The 19,482-nt window shown below is 42.6% G+C and overlaps 1 protein-coding gene across 3 annotated transcripts in view; it reads right to left on the reverse strand.

Annotated features, from left to right (window-relative positions):
• DIXDC1 (DIX domain containing 1) overlaps positions 1-19,482 on the reverse strand; it is a 463,468-nt gene that overhangs the window by 217,070 nt on the left and 226,916 nt on the right. For all 3 annotated transcript variants that reach the window (XM_085645796.1, XM_085645795.1, XM_085645797.1), the window contains 2 exons: positions 17,558-17,687; positions 8,035-8,160 (listed from right to left, as the gene is read on the reverse strand). In XM_085645796.1, the coding sequence (XP_085501922.1) occupies positions 8,035-8,160; positions 17,558-17,687 (256 nt within the window). The remainder of the gene's footprint in view (positions 1-8,034; positions 8,161-17,557; positions 17,688-19,482) is intronic.

Genomic DNA, 19,482 nt, shown 5'->3' on the forward strand with positions numbered 1-19,482 from the left:
GCTCAAATTAAGCACTGTCTGCTGCACAATTGTTAATGCTGGTGAGAGGGCGTAGGAGGTTAAGGCACTTGCTGCATACTATGTGCCGCCAGAAACTCTTGTGGTGTAATTATGGCAAGATACCTCCGGTGGCTAATATGTCCTTGTTACAGATCTGTATATAATCAGCTGGTCATAGGCAGGGCCACTGGAAGCAGAGGAGGAACAAATGATGCAGCTGGGTCCAAAAAATTACGAGACAACAAAGGCAGCACATTTTGTGTTAGGATGACCTCTTTTTTGACATTTTTACACCAGGTAACATTTCTGGCCAAAAGTTTCACCTCATTAATACCACTTTAACAGAAATAGGCAACAGAAAGGTGACCAGTCAACCTGTGCAAAGGGCCTTCCACTGCGCAGCAACATGTGTTGCTGCTTTTTCCCTAACTTTTGATCCATATTAGCTAAAAATATGATTTCTTACTGAAATCTGCAGATTATGCCGCAGTTATGGCAGACGGCAAATTAATAACTATGTGGAAAATGCAAAAGCTGCAAAACCACATAATTGCAGAGGCCCTGGTCATTGGTCTGCTGCAGAACACTGCAGTATCCTGTACACCACATGTTCCGATCATGACTGGACAGCAAAAAGGGGTAGAGCAATTTTTGAAGAGATGATCATGTCACCAGGAGACTATACGTTCCTTCCCTGGAAAACAATCAATAGGTTATTAACCTGCAGCGAAAATATCCATGCAACTAGCAAACCACAATTGTAACTATACATTGAGGTGGCATGTTATTTTAATCTCGTGCTGCAAGCTATTAGTCATTTCCGGTCTGGTACCGTAATATATATTATTTAGGACTCTTTTGAATTTTTCAAAGCTTTATAAAAAAGACTCGATTCGGTTGGGGTTTCTTTATGGACAAATTGTGGGCACAACAGACTCTTGACGACGTCGACCACAAATAAACAAGCATGCCTGCTTTCAAACTCCCTTCGCCCACTAGGATGCATCACATTCGCACTCCGAATGGCATCTACAAAATATGTGAAATATTAATATGCTACCAAATTACAATTTGCACTATCTGATTCCATGAATATCAAATGATTCAAAAATCACTTTACTGCTGCTAGAAGTCACACGAGCTTGGGGGTCCTTGTTAAAAGTAAACCACACTTCTGTGGAATTACACATTTATAATCTTATAATGCTGCACGGCGCATGGCTAAGTACAAATCTTCCCTGAGTCCTCCCGATACCAAATGAATAAAACATGATTCCTTTATCCCTCCAGACGGAAGCAGCGCCAGGAGCTGCAGTATTATGAAATATTTAGAGCGGTGGCGGTGAGGGGCTACCTTTCTTCTGTTCACACCTGCTGCCACGCAAGGCCATGTTTATTTCATGCTGCGGGCGCTCCACTCCTGCAGGTTTCAAGCGCCCCACTATGGTCCGCCGACCAACTTCCACAGAGGTAGGGTGACCATACCACCCAAATCTGGTGGACAGGGGCCTGTGTTCGACCTCATGGTCACAGGTTCAAATCCCAGCGGGTCCACTCAGCCTTTCATCCATCTGAGGTCGATAATATGAGTATCATTGAGTTGGGTAACAATAAACATCTGTTATTCAGCGCCAAGATGCCCACGGATGAACGCGCGCTTTATAAATACATGTTATGTTATTTCCCGGAACAGCCGCGCTTTGAGAGGACTGTCCGAGCGTCCAGACGCTTTTCTCAATCTTTAATACATGTCCCAAGTCTTGGGACCAAGGGCAAGTCATCCTGCAAAGCAGAACTGAAACATATGCTGTTCTTTCCATAGGTGCCTCAAAAGTCTGAAATAATTAAAATAAAGTCACTTTTTCTTTCAGGCAGCACAGGAGGAGGTTAGCTGCAGCTCTTAGCTGAGGGGAGACAGAGCGGGGTGGAGGTGAAGGGCTGGGGTCACAGGGTGTAGGTCCTGCCATAGCTAATGTTATGAGAATGTAGGCTGAGCCTTGTATACTCCGAGTTGAAATGAGCAAGAGTGTTAGAAGTTCAGTGTCTGAAAGTTGCTGCCACATTATATCACAGTCACTTAGGGACTGATTATGACTACACCGTCGTAGCCACGGTGGCGGTGAGTGTACCGCCAGTAGTGGCGGTCCCACCTCCCTATTGTGAGTTTGGCTGTCAGTCTGCCAAAGGATCACTGTAATAGCCGGGAATCCGTGATCCCTTGGCGCTGTTGCAGTGGTGGGAGGCCGCAATATGCTTGGCGGGGCCGCTGCTGCAACACAAAGCATATTACGAGTTTCTTGACTGTCTCACTTAATTAAAGTGCCTGCCATTAAAATTGCGGAGGTTAATGGAATGCACGGAGTGGGGCACATGGTGTGCACCCCTTTCTGCATGCACCCCCTTTCTTGCACGGCATGGACTTTATAGTCCATGCCGTGCAGGAACGGGCTTTGGCGTTCCCATTACGGTGTCTTTTTAATAGGCACCGCTGCAGGAATGCCAAAGGACCGCCCTCCAGACCACGAGACTACACGTAATCTGGCAGGCGGCCGGTTGGCTGGCAGTCGAGTCTGGCATGGTAGCGTGTTCCAGGACCGCCAAACTCGTAATCAGGCCCCAATACATATGTTGATCATTGTCTGCCTTCAATCCTGCTTCTATGTCTGGCCAGTCCCAGTTTTTGCTACTCACAATCTAGTAACCCTACACAGAGACAGCTCGAAGACGCCTACAAACTGGCTCCCTGGCTTTTCATTCTACTTTTCCGTGCTCAGTAGTACTGGGCAAACTTTTTGCTGCACAGGTGAAATTGTGGTGTTCCGTAAATTTAGCATTTATAATATTTTTAGAAAGTGCACATGACATGATTTCCTGTAACCGTAACCTGCAGGAAACATCTTGCTGGAACAGTAACACCACTGGCGATATATTTCTTGCTCAAACTAGACTCCAGATATTTTTATGAGAGGAATGCTCTTACGAGGAGTTTTTACATGAGAAACCCTCAACCTACATTGCACATAATATGTATGATTTCTTGTCATTTTCATAAGATTGCACACAAAAAAATGCTATCTTGCCAGCACCATACTCTGAACTAGCATTACCTGGTACCATAGATTTTATTATTGCGATGGCGGTAGACCGACCTACAGCACATTAGAAATGCAGCGATAATTAGTCTATGAGAAGCACAATGTGGCATGATGGTTAAAAATGAATAATTGATTTCCTCTAATGAACAAAAAGAAGCTCTCATAATACGCGGGTGCATTTATGTTGATGGGGCTGCTGGAGTTAATTGCAGTTTTGATTCAATGTGATTCATGCAGCGGGCTGATGTGGGTCACTCCCATGCCCTGCTGTTTTTGGTGAATATGGTTTTGGGAGGGCGGCTCTGGTCTTACCCGAGGCTGATGCATAGAGTCTGTGGATGATCACAGTGTTGTTGTTTACTAGAATCTTACAAATTCAGTTTAACCCCTTCAGTGCCATGCCCTTTCCCCGCCCTGTGCCGGGCGTTGCATTAGCGGGCGGGGTTCATGACGAGATAGTCTTGTCATGGGCACAGCGCAACCGCGCTCCATGACGAGACCATCTCGTCATGGGCACTGAAGGAGTTAAGAATTGTTTCTCTCGGTTGATTGGCTGCGGATCCGTATGCCTGGTGTCTGGGTGACCCCACAAAAATACTGTGGCAGATCTGATCATTGTTCCATCATTTATAAAGCATTCATACGCTCAAGAGCATCTAATACATACTTTGAGGGCATAATTGCTCTGGAATACTGAAAGTCATCCCCCGTGAAATTAAGAAAGATAGAAAATAAATACATAGGCACCGTGGTACTCTAGAGGCCTGGACGGAGATGCGAGTAAGCTCAGAGCGACGGAATGCACGTGGAAGCAAATGGAATTAACTATGCACCTCGATGCTCGCAAAATGATGGAAAAAAAAAAAAAAGACCTCTTTGTTCAGATCTCAACTTGACAAAGTCATGAACGTCCAAGAAAACTTTTTGACATTGCGAAACATGATGTTAACTCACCTCACTCTCTCAGTGTTAGAAATGCAAAAGAGGGGAGTGAAGAATTCTCAGACTTTTTGGATGAAAAGATTTTATCTATCCAATCTGTTGGAAAAAAAACACTCACCCTCTAGTTTAAAAAAAATAAAGGTCGGAAACAAATTCAGAGAAATTATGGAAGGGACCTTATTAAGTCTACAACAAATGTTATACTAGCCTCTCACTTCCCTGGTCCGATATCAGCCGCAATGCTAAAAGAGATCAGCCCACCTTTCATCCCATGCTGGATGAGACTGATTAACCCTTCATTAAATCAAGAGATTTTAAAAAAGGTCATCCCATTGTAAAAAAAAATACAGAAGCTGGTCTTGAAGATCTCAATAACTTTTAACCAGTATCTAATCTCACATTGTTAGCAAAAATACTAGAGCCCTGCACAGCGTCACATTTTAAACAATTAATTTAAGAGTGCATCCTATTTGATGTACCACCGTCCATGTTTAAATCTGTATGTAGCATATAAACAGCAGCGTTTGACATGGTGAACCATAACACTGTACCTAACACAAGCAAGTAAAGAATGGGTAGGAACGACTCACAACTATGCCGGCTATCATTATACTTGGAAAACCGATCCCGACAAATAAGAGTGAGCAATAATATCCTACACCTTTCATACTGAGGTCAGGGAATGCCACAAGGATCAATTCCTTTTCCGACTCTTTTTAATCTGTTCTTGTAATCTCTCACCATGCTTCCCAAGCACTCAAATATCTTGAATCTTCTCTTTGCGAGTGATGTCAAATTATAAACAAAATCTACTCTCCAGACGACAGACTCTTCCAAGGTGGACTCTAGACAACATTGAAGATTGGCTAACTTTTCAAAACCTGAAATTAAACCCAGTTGAGATCGAATTCCTGCCATCTCCCCACCTCAATGCTAGATCCCAGTCCAATCACAGCTGGGCAAACAATGTACGGAACTGGAAAAACCATATAACTGAATACACAAATCGTTGTGTTACAAGCAGAGAACACGCAGTACCAATTTAAACTTCTTGAAGGTAAACTCTTCATACCAGAATCTGACTTTAAAACAGTGGTAAAATTGCAGGTCATTTTGATACCTCGCTTCTAGGAATGCTTTACTCACAATTAATGTTCTGTGGCATCTGGCTTCTTCAGCCCTAAATGACTCAGTGAGCCTAGTCACAGGAATGGCATGCGTTAATCACATCAGCAGTTTCCTCAGTACTATCAAATAACTTTCTCCTGATTCACAAAATATATTAAAAATCTCCCTCATCAAGCAAAAGCCATACACAGTGGCACACCAAACCACCTGGTTCAAAAACACAATATCATGATCTTACACTTTTATGGGATGTGGCATTCCCTCTCACGCTTTGAAGTGGCTTGCCTCTTTCAAATCGGGAAGATCTCAATCTGTGTATTCTCACCCCAAAGCAGTGCCTTATCGGGGTCCCACAAGGATCTTCTCCTAGCCCTACAATTTTTAAAATATGCATTGCCCTCTTGGCCCACATCATACACTTTGGGCTTGATCCTATTTTCGTATGCTGAAGACACATAAGTTGTCATCTCCTTAGCCCACAATATCCTCATCACGCAGGAACATTTCTCTAAGTGTACGATTGCAGAAGCTTTTTGGATGCATCAAAACCATGTAAAGTTCGATGGCGAAAATGCTGAAATACTTCTTTTTGGAGCATGTTCCATGATATGGTCCTCAGCCTGATGGCGTCAGGAACCAGGGGCTCCTCCATCATCTTCCAAAAGAGTTAGAAATCTTGGATTCCTGTTTGATTCTGATCACTTCTGTAAGGCCCAAGTGAATCAATCCGTATCTCCTTATTTTTTGTATACTGAGAATGCTAGGGAAAATCATGCCATTTATTACAAATTCCTCCTGTAAAACCATGGTTCAAGCTTTAATTTCTTTGATACTAGATTACTGCCACTCTCTCTATTTGGGCATACACAATTAAATTTTAAATCATGACTAGACCACGGAAAACTGCAGCCTCATTCTTGGACTATCCTCCAAAATCAATGTCATGGAATTGATGAGATCTTCTCTAATTAACCAACAAAATGTTTTTATTTTTAATTCCCTCTATCACCTATAAAACATTTGACCACATTGGTCTCACTCACTACCCCACTCGGCTCGGGATTGGAATTGCTTTCCGTAAGCCTCCTAGAGAAATAGGAACCGGATTCTCTGTGCAAAATGTACAAACCCCTGTTTTGGGCAGGGCTGTACTGGGGAACCAAAAGCAGCACTGGCAGACATGCTCTAACCAGTCCCGCTCCCTTTGTCTCCTTACCCAGTCTCTCTCTATCCATCCAGTCTGTCTCTCTTTCTCTCCTCCCTCTCTGATTGCTTTCTCTCAAACATCCCCCTACATCCTTCTTTCTCCTTCTCTCTTGAAGCCTTCCTGTGCCTGCTGCAATTAACGAATACGACACTTTACTCTGCACGCATTTACGTCGCGTGCCATTACCCCGCGTTTTTTACTCCTCAAACACTTTTTTGCCGCAGGCATTTACAACGCAATCCATTACAATGCATTGTCCATTACAACGCAATTTACTATTCTAACTCCACTGAGGCGTTGTAATGGGGAATGCATTGTAATGGTTTGCGGTGTAAAGCCCTGCGTTGTAAAAGTTTTTGCGGAGTAAAAAATGCGGGGTAATGGCATGCGTTGTAACGCATACGGAGTAAAGGATGTTTCCCGTATTTAATCTCGGAGAGCTGGTAAAAGTAGCAGAGTTATCAGGAGCAGCCCTGGAATTTCGACCTGGCATCCAAGGGCTCTACCCAAAACATGCTCATTCCGAACTCCTCAAAATGGCCACCATACGCACGCGTACGGGCCTTATCTGAACAAACCAGTCTCTCTACACGCATGAGAGACTGAAGTTAATACACGCTGCACGTGAGCTGAATCTGCCAGGCCCAGTCGGCACAGGTAAGAGCGGTGAGGCGGGTGGAGTATGGTGGGGGGGGGGGGGGGGTCAACAGATGGCGGGATGGGAAAAATTAAATAAAAAGATAAATAATACCACTTACCTTGCGCTCGCCGCATCGCCGCCTTGGCGATGCGGCGAGCGCAAGGTAAGTGATTTTATTTCATTTTACATATCCCACCATCTGTCAACTTCCCCCCCCCTCACCTTGCCCCTGCCCCACCCCACCGCTCTTAACTGTGCCGGTTGCGCCTGGAATCTGCCCGTCCAGCGCTCTCGATCAGCCCACAAGGGAAATGCCCTGTTGAAAAAAGGGCCTGTCTCTAGTCCTGCTTTTGAGGAACTCAAAAAACACACTGTAGCATCTTCACCCTCATCTGAGCAAGAGTCTGTACGACTCGTTTCAGTCCTGTCTATAGGCACATTTCCCTTTTCTCTGTTTCATGTGTTTGTACACTATAAAGGGAAATTAAAAAAATATCACCAAATGTGATAATTGTCTGCTAACTTGCTTCTGCTAAAAATGATATTCCATATTGTACCATCCATTGCTTTTCTAGTAAAATGTTGTCTCCTCGTGTAAAGTACTCCGACACCCATATATAAGACTTTATCTACCTAAATAAAAATGATGAGTGGGCTCGATGCACGCATTGCTGAAACTGTCACTGAAAAAGGTTTCATTGGTACCATGACCAAAGTATTTTGGAAATGGCTTTGGAACGCTTGGCTTGGTTTGCTGCACGCTGCATAAGAATGTTCTCTCTGGAACGTGTGTCTGTGCTTTGATTCAAGCAGTGTTTAAAATAGTGGTATATTTAACAGGATGTGATGCATGCAGAATTGGGATGGTGATACTGGAATGCCTGGCTGGAATGGATGCAAACAGTGCTGAAATGATCACTTTGAATGCTCAGCTGGAATGTGGTCTTAGCAGTGTTGAGGTGACCACACTCCCACTTACCTGTGCTTAATATGTGGTGTTAGGACTGCTTTCCGACACTTACCTTTCGATGATGTTTGGTGCATGCGGATCTTCTTTGATGCCACAAATTGCAGCACCTTCTCCACATTTTCTCTCATTTCCTGTGGACTACCAGGACTTCCCTGAATCCCGTTCAGTCTTTCTCCAGCTGAGAAGAGAAACCACAGCAGTTCCTACAATTAGTCTTTCTTTCCTTCATTTTGACACCCAAGCAACTGAACGATAAAGGCAGGATTCCACCTGTACGGAAAGTATACTCGCACAAAGTTGGATGAAAAACTCCTTTATTTAGTTATACCAACACAAACTCCGCTGTGGCGCGGAGCTGCGGTACTGCAGCCGCTCCGCCGGTCACCAGCTGACAACTGTCAACATTCTAGAACGGTCAGCTGGTGACAGGGAGCACGATACATACGGTGTCCGTGGTAGGACAAAGGTATGCATATGGCAAAACATCTTTCCCCTTTGGAAAAGAAAAATAAATAATGAAAGAGTGAGATAGAGAGAGAGATATGTATAGAAAGAGAGAGATAGAAAGAGAGAAAAAGAGAAATATATTGGTAACAAATCATACATGGCATGGACACTGAACAGTGAATTATTGCATGTAAGTACTATTCACAAACATAATCAAGAGATTCAATGGAGGCACCAATCTTCTCCCTACTCTACTTGTACCTCTGTGGCAAGGAATCTCTTGCATAGAAGTAGCGCTGGACTCGGAGGATGAGGAGTGCACCTCAATATTGGTTGGAGAAGAATCGCAGACATCTTCCTCATCTGACACATCACTAAGTGCCCTTCCCTGGGTAGGGGTTCGCAAATCAATGTTGAGGTGGTTTTCCTGGGAGGGACTGCCTAAGTCAGAGCTAGTATGTTCTACGGGAGTTTGTTTGCATAAGGAGAGCACAGAGAAATGCCACACCTTACCATCACCAAGGAGTGCAGTGTTGCAAAACACCTTGCGCACAGATAAGGGTTGCAAAAATGTGTTCATCCCTTTGCTTGTGTGTCCGCTCCTCTTTACTCTGACCAGGTCTCCTGTGGTTGATTTGGCAGGTCTGCAACCATATTTCTTGTCATAACGGTACTTGCAACTGAATTGTGCCTCCAACAACCTAGTCTTCACTTGGTCGGCCGACCACTGGACTCTTTTAGCAGCCAACAACCAACCTATATTGTCCTTTGACAATGGTGTCCTCCCTCTCATGAGTTCAAAGGGGCTGTGGCCAGTACCGCTGCATGTGATAATGCGATCGTCCCAGAGTGTTTTGAGGATTTCATGACTCCACAACAGCCCGTTATTGTTGGCTAACTGGATGGTGCCCTTATTGTCCCTGTTGAAGCGTTCAACTGCACCGTTGCCCGTGGGATGGTAAACTGATGTAGTTTTATGGATTATCTTGTTTCTGTCAAGATAGGTCTTGAATACATCTGAGGTAAATTGGGGTCCATTATCGCGAATTATGTACTTGGGTAGGTCTTCACGAGTGAAAATGTCACCAAGGAAACTGACGACACTGTTTGGGTCTGGTTTGGTGACAAACTTAATCTCAGGCCACTTTGAGAATGGTCAATGAGGACAATCGTGTACACCTGCTCTCCCTGTTCAAGAATGGGTCCCATGATGTCCACCCCAATTCTTTCCCAAGGCATGGTGGGACATGTGATGGGATGTAGGGGAGGTCTGATGGTGACTTGGGTTTTGTCGGAATTGAGACATAAAGCACAGTTTCTGACTACTCTTTCGACGGCCCTGCTGATACCAGGCCACCAATACCAATTTTTAACTCTGCTCTTGGTCTTCCCAATGCCCAAATGCCCTTCATGGCAAATTTCAAGTATTTTCTTCCTAAGGCTGGAGGGAGGGACAACCCTACCACCTCTCAACAGCAATCCATTTTCTTCACATTATTCATGTTTGACCTCCCAAAAAGGGCGTAGAGACTCTGTCATTTTACTTTTGCTAGACCAGCCTCTGGACAGCATATCTAATACCTCACATACAACTGAGTCTTTGGTTTGCTAAAGCATCCATTCATTCACTGAAACCCCGTGTAATTCTTCATGTATATTGGCAATGCATAACTCTTATACATCATCTTGGCTACTGGGATCCGAAGTACTAACAGGCATGCAGATCAGGATATCGGCAACTACATTTTTGACACCGGGTACATACTGAACCACATAATTGAAATCAAATAGGCGGACAGGCAGTCGTGCTAGCCTAGGAGAAGCTGCATATAAGCCTCTCATGGTGAACACTTTAGTCAGCGGTTTGTGGTCGCTGCATACGGTAACCTTATTTACCCAGACAAACTGGCTGAAATTTTCAAGCCCCCAGACACATGCTAGTGCCTCCCGCTCAATGACGGAGTATTTTTCTTCTGTAGGAGTAAGGGAGCGGGAAGCAAAAGCAGTAGTACACTCTGCACCTTTGGCATCCTTTTGGGTAAGAACAGCACCCAGACCCTTGCAACTTGCATCAGTTGTGATGATGTATTCTAGCATGGGGTCAAAGCCTTGCAATGGTAAGACAGAACACATTTCTTTCTTTAAGGCACAAAATGAGTCTTGACATGCATCAGTCCACACAAACTTATTCTTAAGCTTGAGCAATTGCCTTAGTTCAAAGATTTACCATGAGAATTTTTTAATAAACTTTGCATAAAATTTGACAAGGCCAAGAAAAGAATGTAACTCTTCCTTGTTGCATGGTACAGGTGCGTCTAGAATGGCATCTAGCAGTTCTTTCTTGGGCCTGATGCCGTCACCTGTAATTTCGTGTCCAAGGTAGTTTACTTTTGTGCTTGCGAATTTACATTTATTATGGCCAGCCGTTAAACCTTTAGCATCAAGGATACCGAGTACCTTGTTCACTTTCATGTCATGCTCCTCCCTTGTTCTTCTCATCACAAGAATGTCATCCTGGAAGATTAAAATGTCTGTTACCCCGAGAAAACGTGGTGCATCAGCCTTTGAAACATAGCGGCCACAGAGGCCAAACCAAAAGGTATTCTTGTGAACCGATAGCATCCAAAAGGGGTAATGAATGTAGTAAGGACCTTGCTGTCGTGGTGCAGGGGAACCTGGTGCTAAGCGGATTTTACGGCCTATAGTGGAAAACCATTTTATCCCCTTAGTGCGTGCCAAAAGTTTGTTTATTCTTGGAAGAGGGAATTGCTCAACCACAATGTTATCATCGAGGTCGCGCAAGTCTATGCATAGTCTCAGTTTTCCATCGGGTCTCTAGGCCACGACCAATGGAGTCACCCACTCTGAGGCTTCTACTTGCTCAATGATACCATCTTGAAGTAGTTTGTCCAGTTGAACTTTGACCTCTTCTTTTACTGTAAAGGGTAAATTCCGAACTTCATGCACCACAGGGATGGCATTAGACTTTACGCTTATTTTGTGTTTATACCCACTCAAGGCACCAATCCTGCCAGAGAAGACTTTAGTGAACCTGATTAATAAGCCTTTGCTGTATTCTTCATCGTTTTGGATGACCAGGACTGGATCAGATCTACTGGGATCAAGTATAATTCCCAGGCTGCCCTGGTCCATCCATCCCAAGATGGAAAGACCCACAGCCAATATGTATAGTTTACCTGGGGACTCCCTTCCCTTGAAGGAAAAACTGAGTTTTCTTAAACCACAAACCTCTATGGGATCCCCTGTGAAAGTTTTGATGGTGATGTCAGTTCCTAGGTGTGGCACAAACCTTTCATCCCAAACTTTACTGTTAACTATGGTGTAGGGGGATCCAGAGTCAGCAACTATGCTTATGTCTACTCCCCCAATGGACATGTCGCACACTGGTTTTCTAGTTTTGGTGGTGAGGGCATCATTAATTTGCAAGACACACTTGTCTTCAATGTTGAGGACATACATGTTCACTTCGTCGTAGTCTGACGTGTTATCGTTTGCATCCTCTTCCACATCGACCAGTTTAACTGAGCCTGCAGGTTTTCTCCTGCATACTTTTTGGAAGTGCCCTATAGTACCACAAAATGAGCATTTTACATTTCTAGCTGGGCATTTCTTATCGTTTAGGTGGAGCTACCACACCTGTAGCAATGCCACGTATTGCTACTTTGCATTCTACTATAAGCAGTTTTTCCTGTTCAGTTTTGAAGACGATTTGGAATCAACCACCCTGTTCACAGTACCATCCTCTTTCTTTTCTTTGGTTTCATAGTGAACAGCCTTGGCACAGAGACCAGTGAGCTCAGCCCTCCTAGCAATATCCATAACAGTTTGAAAAGGGGATTCATCATTGGCCCACAATCTGTCCTCGATGTTAGAGCCCTGCATGACTATCTGATCTCTTATGAATTTGTCATGCAAATTTCCAAAACGACAATTTATGGCTAGATTTTTCAACGTGGAGACATAATCATCAATTGACTCCTCCTTGCCCTGTTTCCTGTGGAAAAACTTGTATCTATCCACAGCAACGCAGGCTGTGGGTTTATAGTCAACAAGCATTGGCAAAACCAATGTGTCTTGCTTTTGTGAGATTTATTGGCTTTGCTATTTTTTCTTAGCTATGTTGCAAATGGCTAAAAGTAATGTAAAAAAAAAAAACTGTGACACAGCCAGTGTTGTCCACCTTATAGTTTTTTTATATTTAGTTATGCTGCACTGAAGCTAGTGCTACTGCATAACATTGCTAAACACATTGACAAAGCCAATAGACCTCATACAGGCAAGAGCTACTGGCTTTGCCAAATCTTGTTATGTTATTCCATATGGTAAGGTATAAATATTTATATAGTGTTTACAACGACGGAAGTGCTAATACTATAGAATGGAGAATGCCCTTGCCGAGGTGTTATTTTATCTAGAATCAGAAACATTTTAGGACCATATAAAAACTGAAAATGTGCCATATAAATGTGCTGAATGTAGCATAAGTTGTAGGTAGAGAGAAAAGTCCAATAGATCACAGTTTTTATTACAGTGATGCTTTAGGCTATGTGTTATTTTGGGTGCAATGGTTACAAAGGAACCAAAAAACACTCCTGGCTGCTTGTTTAGTAGTAAACGATAGCAATAATTGGTTTTCAGTGGGTTTCCTGGACCTTTTGGCTTCTGTGCCCCTGCACCTGCTGCACCATTCAAATCATGACCCAGTGCCTTCAAGGTAATTGCACTTGACTGCTGTTTAGTGGTAAAATATTGTATTGTATTGTATTGTAATTGCATTTATATAGTTAAATATGAAAGCCTATTGAGTGGTGGAGACAGCAATATTCGGTGTTCAGTGGGTTTTCCAGAGCTTTTGGCTTCTGTGCCACTGCACCTGCGGCACCTTTCAAATCGTTACCCTAGTGCCTGCAAGGTAACTGCACTTGTGACTGCTTGATTAGTAGTAAAATATAGCAATAATTAGGGTTCAGTGGGTTTCAAAGGGCTTTTGGCCCTGTGCCACTGCACCTGTTGCACCATTAAAATCATGACCCTAGTGCCTGCAATGTAACTACAATTGTGACTGCTTATTTAGTAGTAAAATATCATATTAATCAGTGCTAGTGAATTTCCTAAGTCTTTCAGCCCCTGGGCCACTGCACCAGCTGCACCATTGAAATCATGGCCCTAGTGCCTGCAAGGGCAAATGAGGAAATCGTTTATATCCAGTAATGTATGTGGTCCTAAAAAGTCACAGTTTCAGCTGAAATACACAATTATTGTGTAGCTAACATATATACAAAAGCTTTCATAAAAAGAGCATTTAAAAGCATCCATCTCTCCAAAACAAGTTGCCACAGATGTCATAAATAAAGCATATGCTTTACACATCAAAGTGATAAACAAGCATTGTTAAACTGTGTTACAATGTAACTGGCTGTGTCCTGTAAAAACATCTTATCCTGTGCTTGACAGTGAATTGGCCATAAACAGTGTAAATTGCCCAAGATCACCATGTGTTAGGCTACGCTGAGACTAAAATGTGGTTTTGTACTTTTTTTCCTAAAAAGGCAATTTCATAAATTAAATGGACTCATCAAAGTGGAGCAATTTTGCAAAAAATGTGCAAATGTTTTGTGCAGTTAAAGAAAGAGATACCTTTTGAAGTGGTATAAAATAATTTTTTTAAGAAAAGGGCACAAGAGGGCACCATGGAGAAACTTACTACACAATGACAATTTCCAAACAAACATTGGCAAAGTCAATAGGTTTGGCACTTGACAAACTTTACAAAAGCTATAAAATGTCCGCGGCAGCTCAAAACAGAAGGGACTGCTGTGTTTACAGAATGTAAAAAATTGTGTGATGGGAGTGTACTGTTAGGAGGTAAAATAGTACCTCGTGCATTCCAATAAAGGCAGATGGATACACAAACTGGAAAGAGACATAAGGCGAAATGTATTTTCTGCTAAATAGTTGGGTACAGATGCTTTCAGTCGGGTATGGTGAGATGCCGTATTTCACCAGACATTTTTGCATACACTCAGACAAAAATGCACACACACACACACTCCTTTTCTGTTTTGAAAATCTTCAAAAACATCTTACAAAATATTGTGTTTTCTCTCTAAGTACTCCTACCAATCTGCATTCTTCTCCCTTTGCATTGCCCATTAGACCCCTCTCATGCACCCTGCTTGTCCCATATTTAAACATTATATGCCAGCCTGATTATCGGAAATCTGAAGCTCACCCCCATCTCATTGACCAAGCTACGCCCCTGTCTTTCCACCACTTAAATAACACTACAGAGCTTCGTACAGTTTTAATGTGGTTTCTAAGCACTGTAAATAATAGGTTTTGCCATTATGCCAGGTAAAAATTGGGCAACAAAGACCGTTAACAAATGGAATGGAAGCAGTGAACTTTTGAAACTGGTAAAAACGAACCCATGAATATGCGATAAAGGAGAAATTAATCAGACAAGTGAAAGAGGTGGCACAAAGAAAAGGAGATACTGGTAGAAATCAAGAATCCATGAAATTGGTAAAATACGTGAAGTGGTCATGTAAAATGGGTTGAAAACAAATGGTGGACATGCGTAGCAGGTAGAAAGCAATAAATGAACAAGCAAATGTGTGGAACGGATAGAACTCATGAAGGGAATGTGTGTGAAAAGAGTAGAACAAGAAGTGGGCATAAAATGGGTAGAATCAGGACTTTAAGAGGGATGAAAAAACTGGGGGTCTCTCAAAGAGGCATGGCCAATGTAATTAAGGGCGTGGTTTACAAACATGTAAACTAAAAATCTGTACTTAGCATAATGTGCCACCCGACTTGTATTTTGCTGTTTCTGTCATTGCATCCAGATATATGATACAACAAGTATCATCATACCCACAACAAGTCAGGACTATTGGCTTTGTCAATGGGTGTTAGTTGCATAAGATAAATAAGCAGAAACTATGGCTTGTATATAATATTGAAAAAGCTTCCACTTAAAGCTCTGGTGACACCACGACAATGTTGCTGCTTCTGAGTTTCAAAAAGAGAAGGGAAATCCAGAGAGAAAATGAAATGACTCTTTAAAGTATTTCCCTCCCCCTACAATGCTCACCTGGCATGACCTCATGTCGTAACCTCTCCACCAGTGAGAAGTGAGCAGTGTGAGCACGGGCACATCGATGTGCCTGATGTCCGGAAACAAATGGACCGCCAAGGCACAAAACAGAGCCCGATAGAGACCCGTTTCGAGGCTTCCTTTAAAAATACTGCAGCACTGGTGAGACCCGGCCCACTTAAAGCCCTGGGTAGAATTCAAGCACATGAAACTTGTGGAAATCAAGCAGTGGCCATTTTAAATGGGCAGAAATCAAGAATTTGACATGTAAATTGGATAGAAATAAATCAGTGGAAATATGAAGCTGGTATAATCAAGCTGAGAACACATGATGTGGGTGGGATTAAACAGTGGTAATGGGAACAACTCCAGAAGTGGAAATGCACAAAAGGTAGAAATCAAGCAGCTGACATGTAAAACGAGTCTAAATCAAGCAATGGTTATGGAAATTGGGTAGAACTCAAGAGATGGATCTTTACAATGGGTAGATATCAAGCAGTGGACAGATGAAGTAGGTAGAAATCATATGCAAAATAAGCAAACTTTTTTCAAAGGACACATGACATGAGTGGATATTGAAACATACAAATGTGGTAACAAGCAGTGTCAAAGCTAGTCGGTTTGAGCATACTTAGAGAGACAACAAAAAGAAAGTGAGATTAATATTTTTCTATGGGCTCATTCAAGATGTAATTGATTTGGGGCCAGATGTAGCAAGCGAAATAGCGATCGCAAACGCTGAAATTCGCAGAATATCAGCGTTTGCGATCGCAATTTAGCTATGTGCTATATAGGTAGGCAAATACCTACTTGCTAAATAAGGAATTGCAAAAATTGCGATCCTTATTTTGCGCAAGCATTTAGAGGATCGCAATTTGCGATTCCCTAAATGCTATGCTAGTAGGCATCACAAATTGCAATATTGCCTTAAGGAATCGCAAATTACCACCAACTTCAAGTTGGTGGTAAGTTGCGATTTCCTTTAAAAAAGCACCCTGTTGCACAATTCAGGGGTGCAACAGGGTGTCCTTTTGGAACCCTTGCACCCTTGAAACTGCGCGCGCAATTCCCATTTATTCCTATGGGCCTCTAGGCTCATAGGAATGAATGGGAAGCCATTCCTTATTTGCGACTCGCAATTTGCAAGTCACAAATAAGGAATGTGTAGGAATCTGAAAAATTATTGCGATTCCTACCTACGTAGCATTTTGCAAACCCTTAATAGCGATTCCCTAATAATCGCTATTAAGGACTCACAAAATGCTACAATGATACATCTGGCCCAATATCTCAAATCCAGCCCCAGCCCGTGCAGGTAAGAGCAGCGGGGCTGGGATTTCGAGAGACGACCATGAGGAAAAATTCTGAAAATGTATAATTTATCGATGACCATGAGAGAAAATTCAATAAATAATTAATTTTCCCTCGTGGTCGTCAGTCGAAATCACCCCCAACCCGGCCCGGCTGCTCAAATCAATGGGAAAGAAACTGAACCAAATCCCCTAAAATATGTATAAAATACAGTATGTTTGCCATGAATGATCCATGTGGCACTATGAGTGAAATTTAAAACAAGTACTGGCAAAAACATAGGTTTGGGTTTAATATGCTAGTACGTTTAGTGCACATTTAATGCCACCAGGCGAGGACAGAATAGGCTACAGTTGTAAAGCTGTGTCTTGCGTCAGTTCAATGTAAACACTGGAGTAGAGGCAGAAGGATAAACATCCAACAGCATTGGGACAGAGATGAATACTCCACTGAGCAGGGCCAAGACGCCATTGACCAAGTCTCAAGTGGGTGGCTAAAAAAGGCTGGCCGAAGACAACAAATGGCCGAAAGGGGCAGACTCAAAACTCACTCTATGTATTTTGTCAGCAATCCAACATCCGCGCAGTCAAAAATGGGAGATACGAGATCGCGCTGTCAAACCAATGGGAAACTCAAGCAGAAACTTTTCAGGTCCAAGAATATGAAGGATGACAAGTGAAAAAAAACAAATACTCACCGACTATCTCAATGAGATGCGCTAGAACGACACCATCTCTGAGATCCTGTCTCAGGTCGCGGATGGGCTTTACATCCGGCTTCTTTTTCAATTGGGAATTCACCCAGGCCACATACGCCTTTAGTTGTTGCTGGAAAATAAGTAACATATATGTTCAAACAGAAATCATTTGATTAACTGATAATATTATGAAATATGAGGAATAAACTGGTGAATAGGCAGTGATGATCCTAAATGTTTAAAAAAGGGCTTATATACTTAATTATTTCATATATTTAAATTTCCAAAGCATACAAACAGCCAAGCCTATATCAGAATCAGTACTTAGTCATACCATGTGAAACTCAGCCACATCACAATGCTTTACAAGAGGAGGTGTCCTCTGTGGTAAAATGGCATGGTCGGACTGGGACAGAAAATAGGCCCAGACCGAAGTGGCCTTCATTAGTCAACTAGGTAGCTATAAATATGGCCTAGGTTTATAGACTGGGGCAATGTGCTTTTAAAGTGTATTGCAAGGTATGGAAGATTGCATGGATTTGAGCTTGCTGCAGGCAATGTTTGTTTTAACATCATCAAAACTGGCCCAGCAAACCATAAAACAGGCCCGCAATCATCCCAAAAAAAGTCCCAAACTGGCCTGTCCGACCAGTCCATCTTACACTGCCTGATTGCCCTATAGGCCAGTCCGACCAAGTCGTCTGGTGCTCTGATCAATGGTCTTTGCTGGGGTAACAGGAAAATTGTGTAACTGTTGGCAGCTGAGACTCACACAGTCTTCAGAATCCTTCTTCCCCTCCCCCATGCCTCAAACATAGGCCGTACATGTGCTTTATATAAATAAGTAAGGCTCGCACTTTTCTATATTTAATGATTTCAACACATAAATACAGAGAGCCCTTGGAAATACACCAGTAGCAGCTTCATCTTCCACAAAATGCAAAATAAATATGGATATACACAACAAATGTACCTCACTAGCATACTAGTGAAGACGTTCTGGGGTGTGGTATGCACAAGTTGAGCCTCATTCTGTGTTTTGTACCTAAGCATGGGTAAAAACCCACAATTACTAGATGTACCACCTCCTACTTACCAAGGTGCACACGCTCTGAGTATGTGCCTTTTAACCGCATGATTTATTTTATCTGGTGAAATTGATGTTGACAAACACCCGTAGTGTACAGTTAGAATCCCAATGCCGACGCAAACTAAAGTTTGTGCCCCTTAGTTTATGCCTGAGTAAGGATTTGTAGGATAACTTGTAATAAGTCCCAAAATATGCAAGAAATAAATATGGATAAAAACAGATGGGAATGTTAAAAAATATAAATGCTAAAGAAATGGGAGCTCTAATGATAAGTGAGTCGAGCTTATGCTAGAAGCAGGTTATATAAAAAGTAGGTCAGACCATTGCCTCATGCCACCAATGTGGCTAACTTTTTACAGACACACTGTTTGTTCTGAGATTATTGCCAGCATTGTAAGAGGTAGGCAAGAAAGAAATCTGAAATGTTTGATAGCATTTCGAAAAAAACGTAAAATTTGGATAACGCGATGTTAGGTGGTAGATCGTTCCAGAGTTTGTGGTATTGGGCAGACACGCTTCAGTTTTTGCTAATGAGTTGAGTTTGAGAGGGTTGACTCACCAAGGTCTACATCATAAGAAAGATTATTTCTTGAGGCTATGGAGCTTGTTTTTTAAGGCAAAAGACCACACTTATGTATTTGTACTCCTTCAGACTCAACTGGACAAGCCATCACTTTGGTTATTAAATTAAGCATGTGCAAGAGGGTTGACAAATGGCAGCACTCGAGCCATGAGTGGTTTGTTGCTCTCCTCCGTTGCACTGGGAGGGTGTGTGGAACGGTACATTTGCCACCGTCTGCCGCAAGGACCAGGCCAGGCTTGGCGCATGTAAACT

The sequence above is a fragment of the Triturus cristatus genome, chromosome 3_1, assembly GCF_964204655.1.
Source record: "Triturus cristatus chromosome 3_1, aTriCri1.1, whole genome shotgun sequence".
NCBI lineage: Eukaryota > Metazoa > Chordata > Amphibia > Caudata > Salamandridae > Triturus > Triturus cristatus.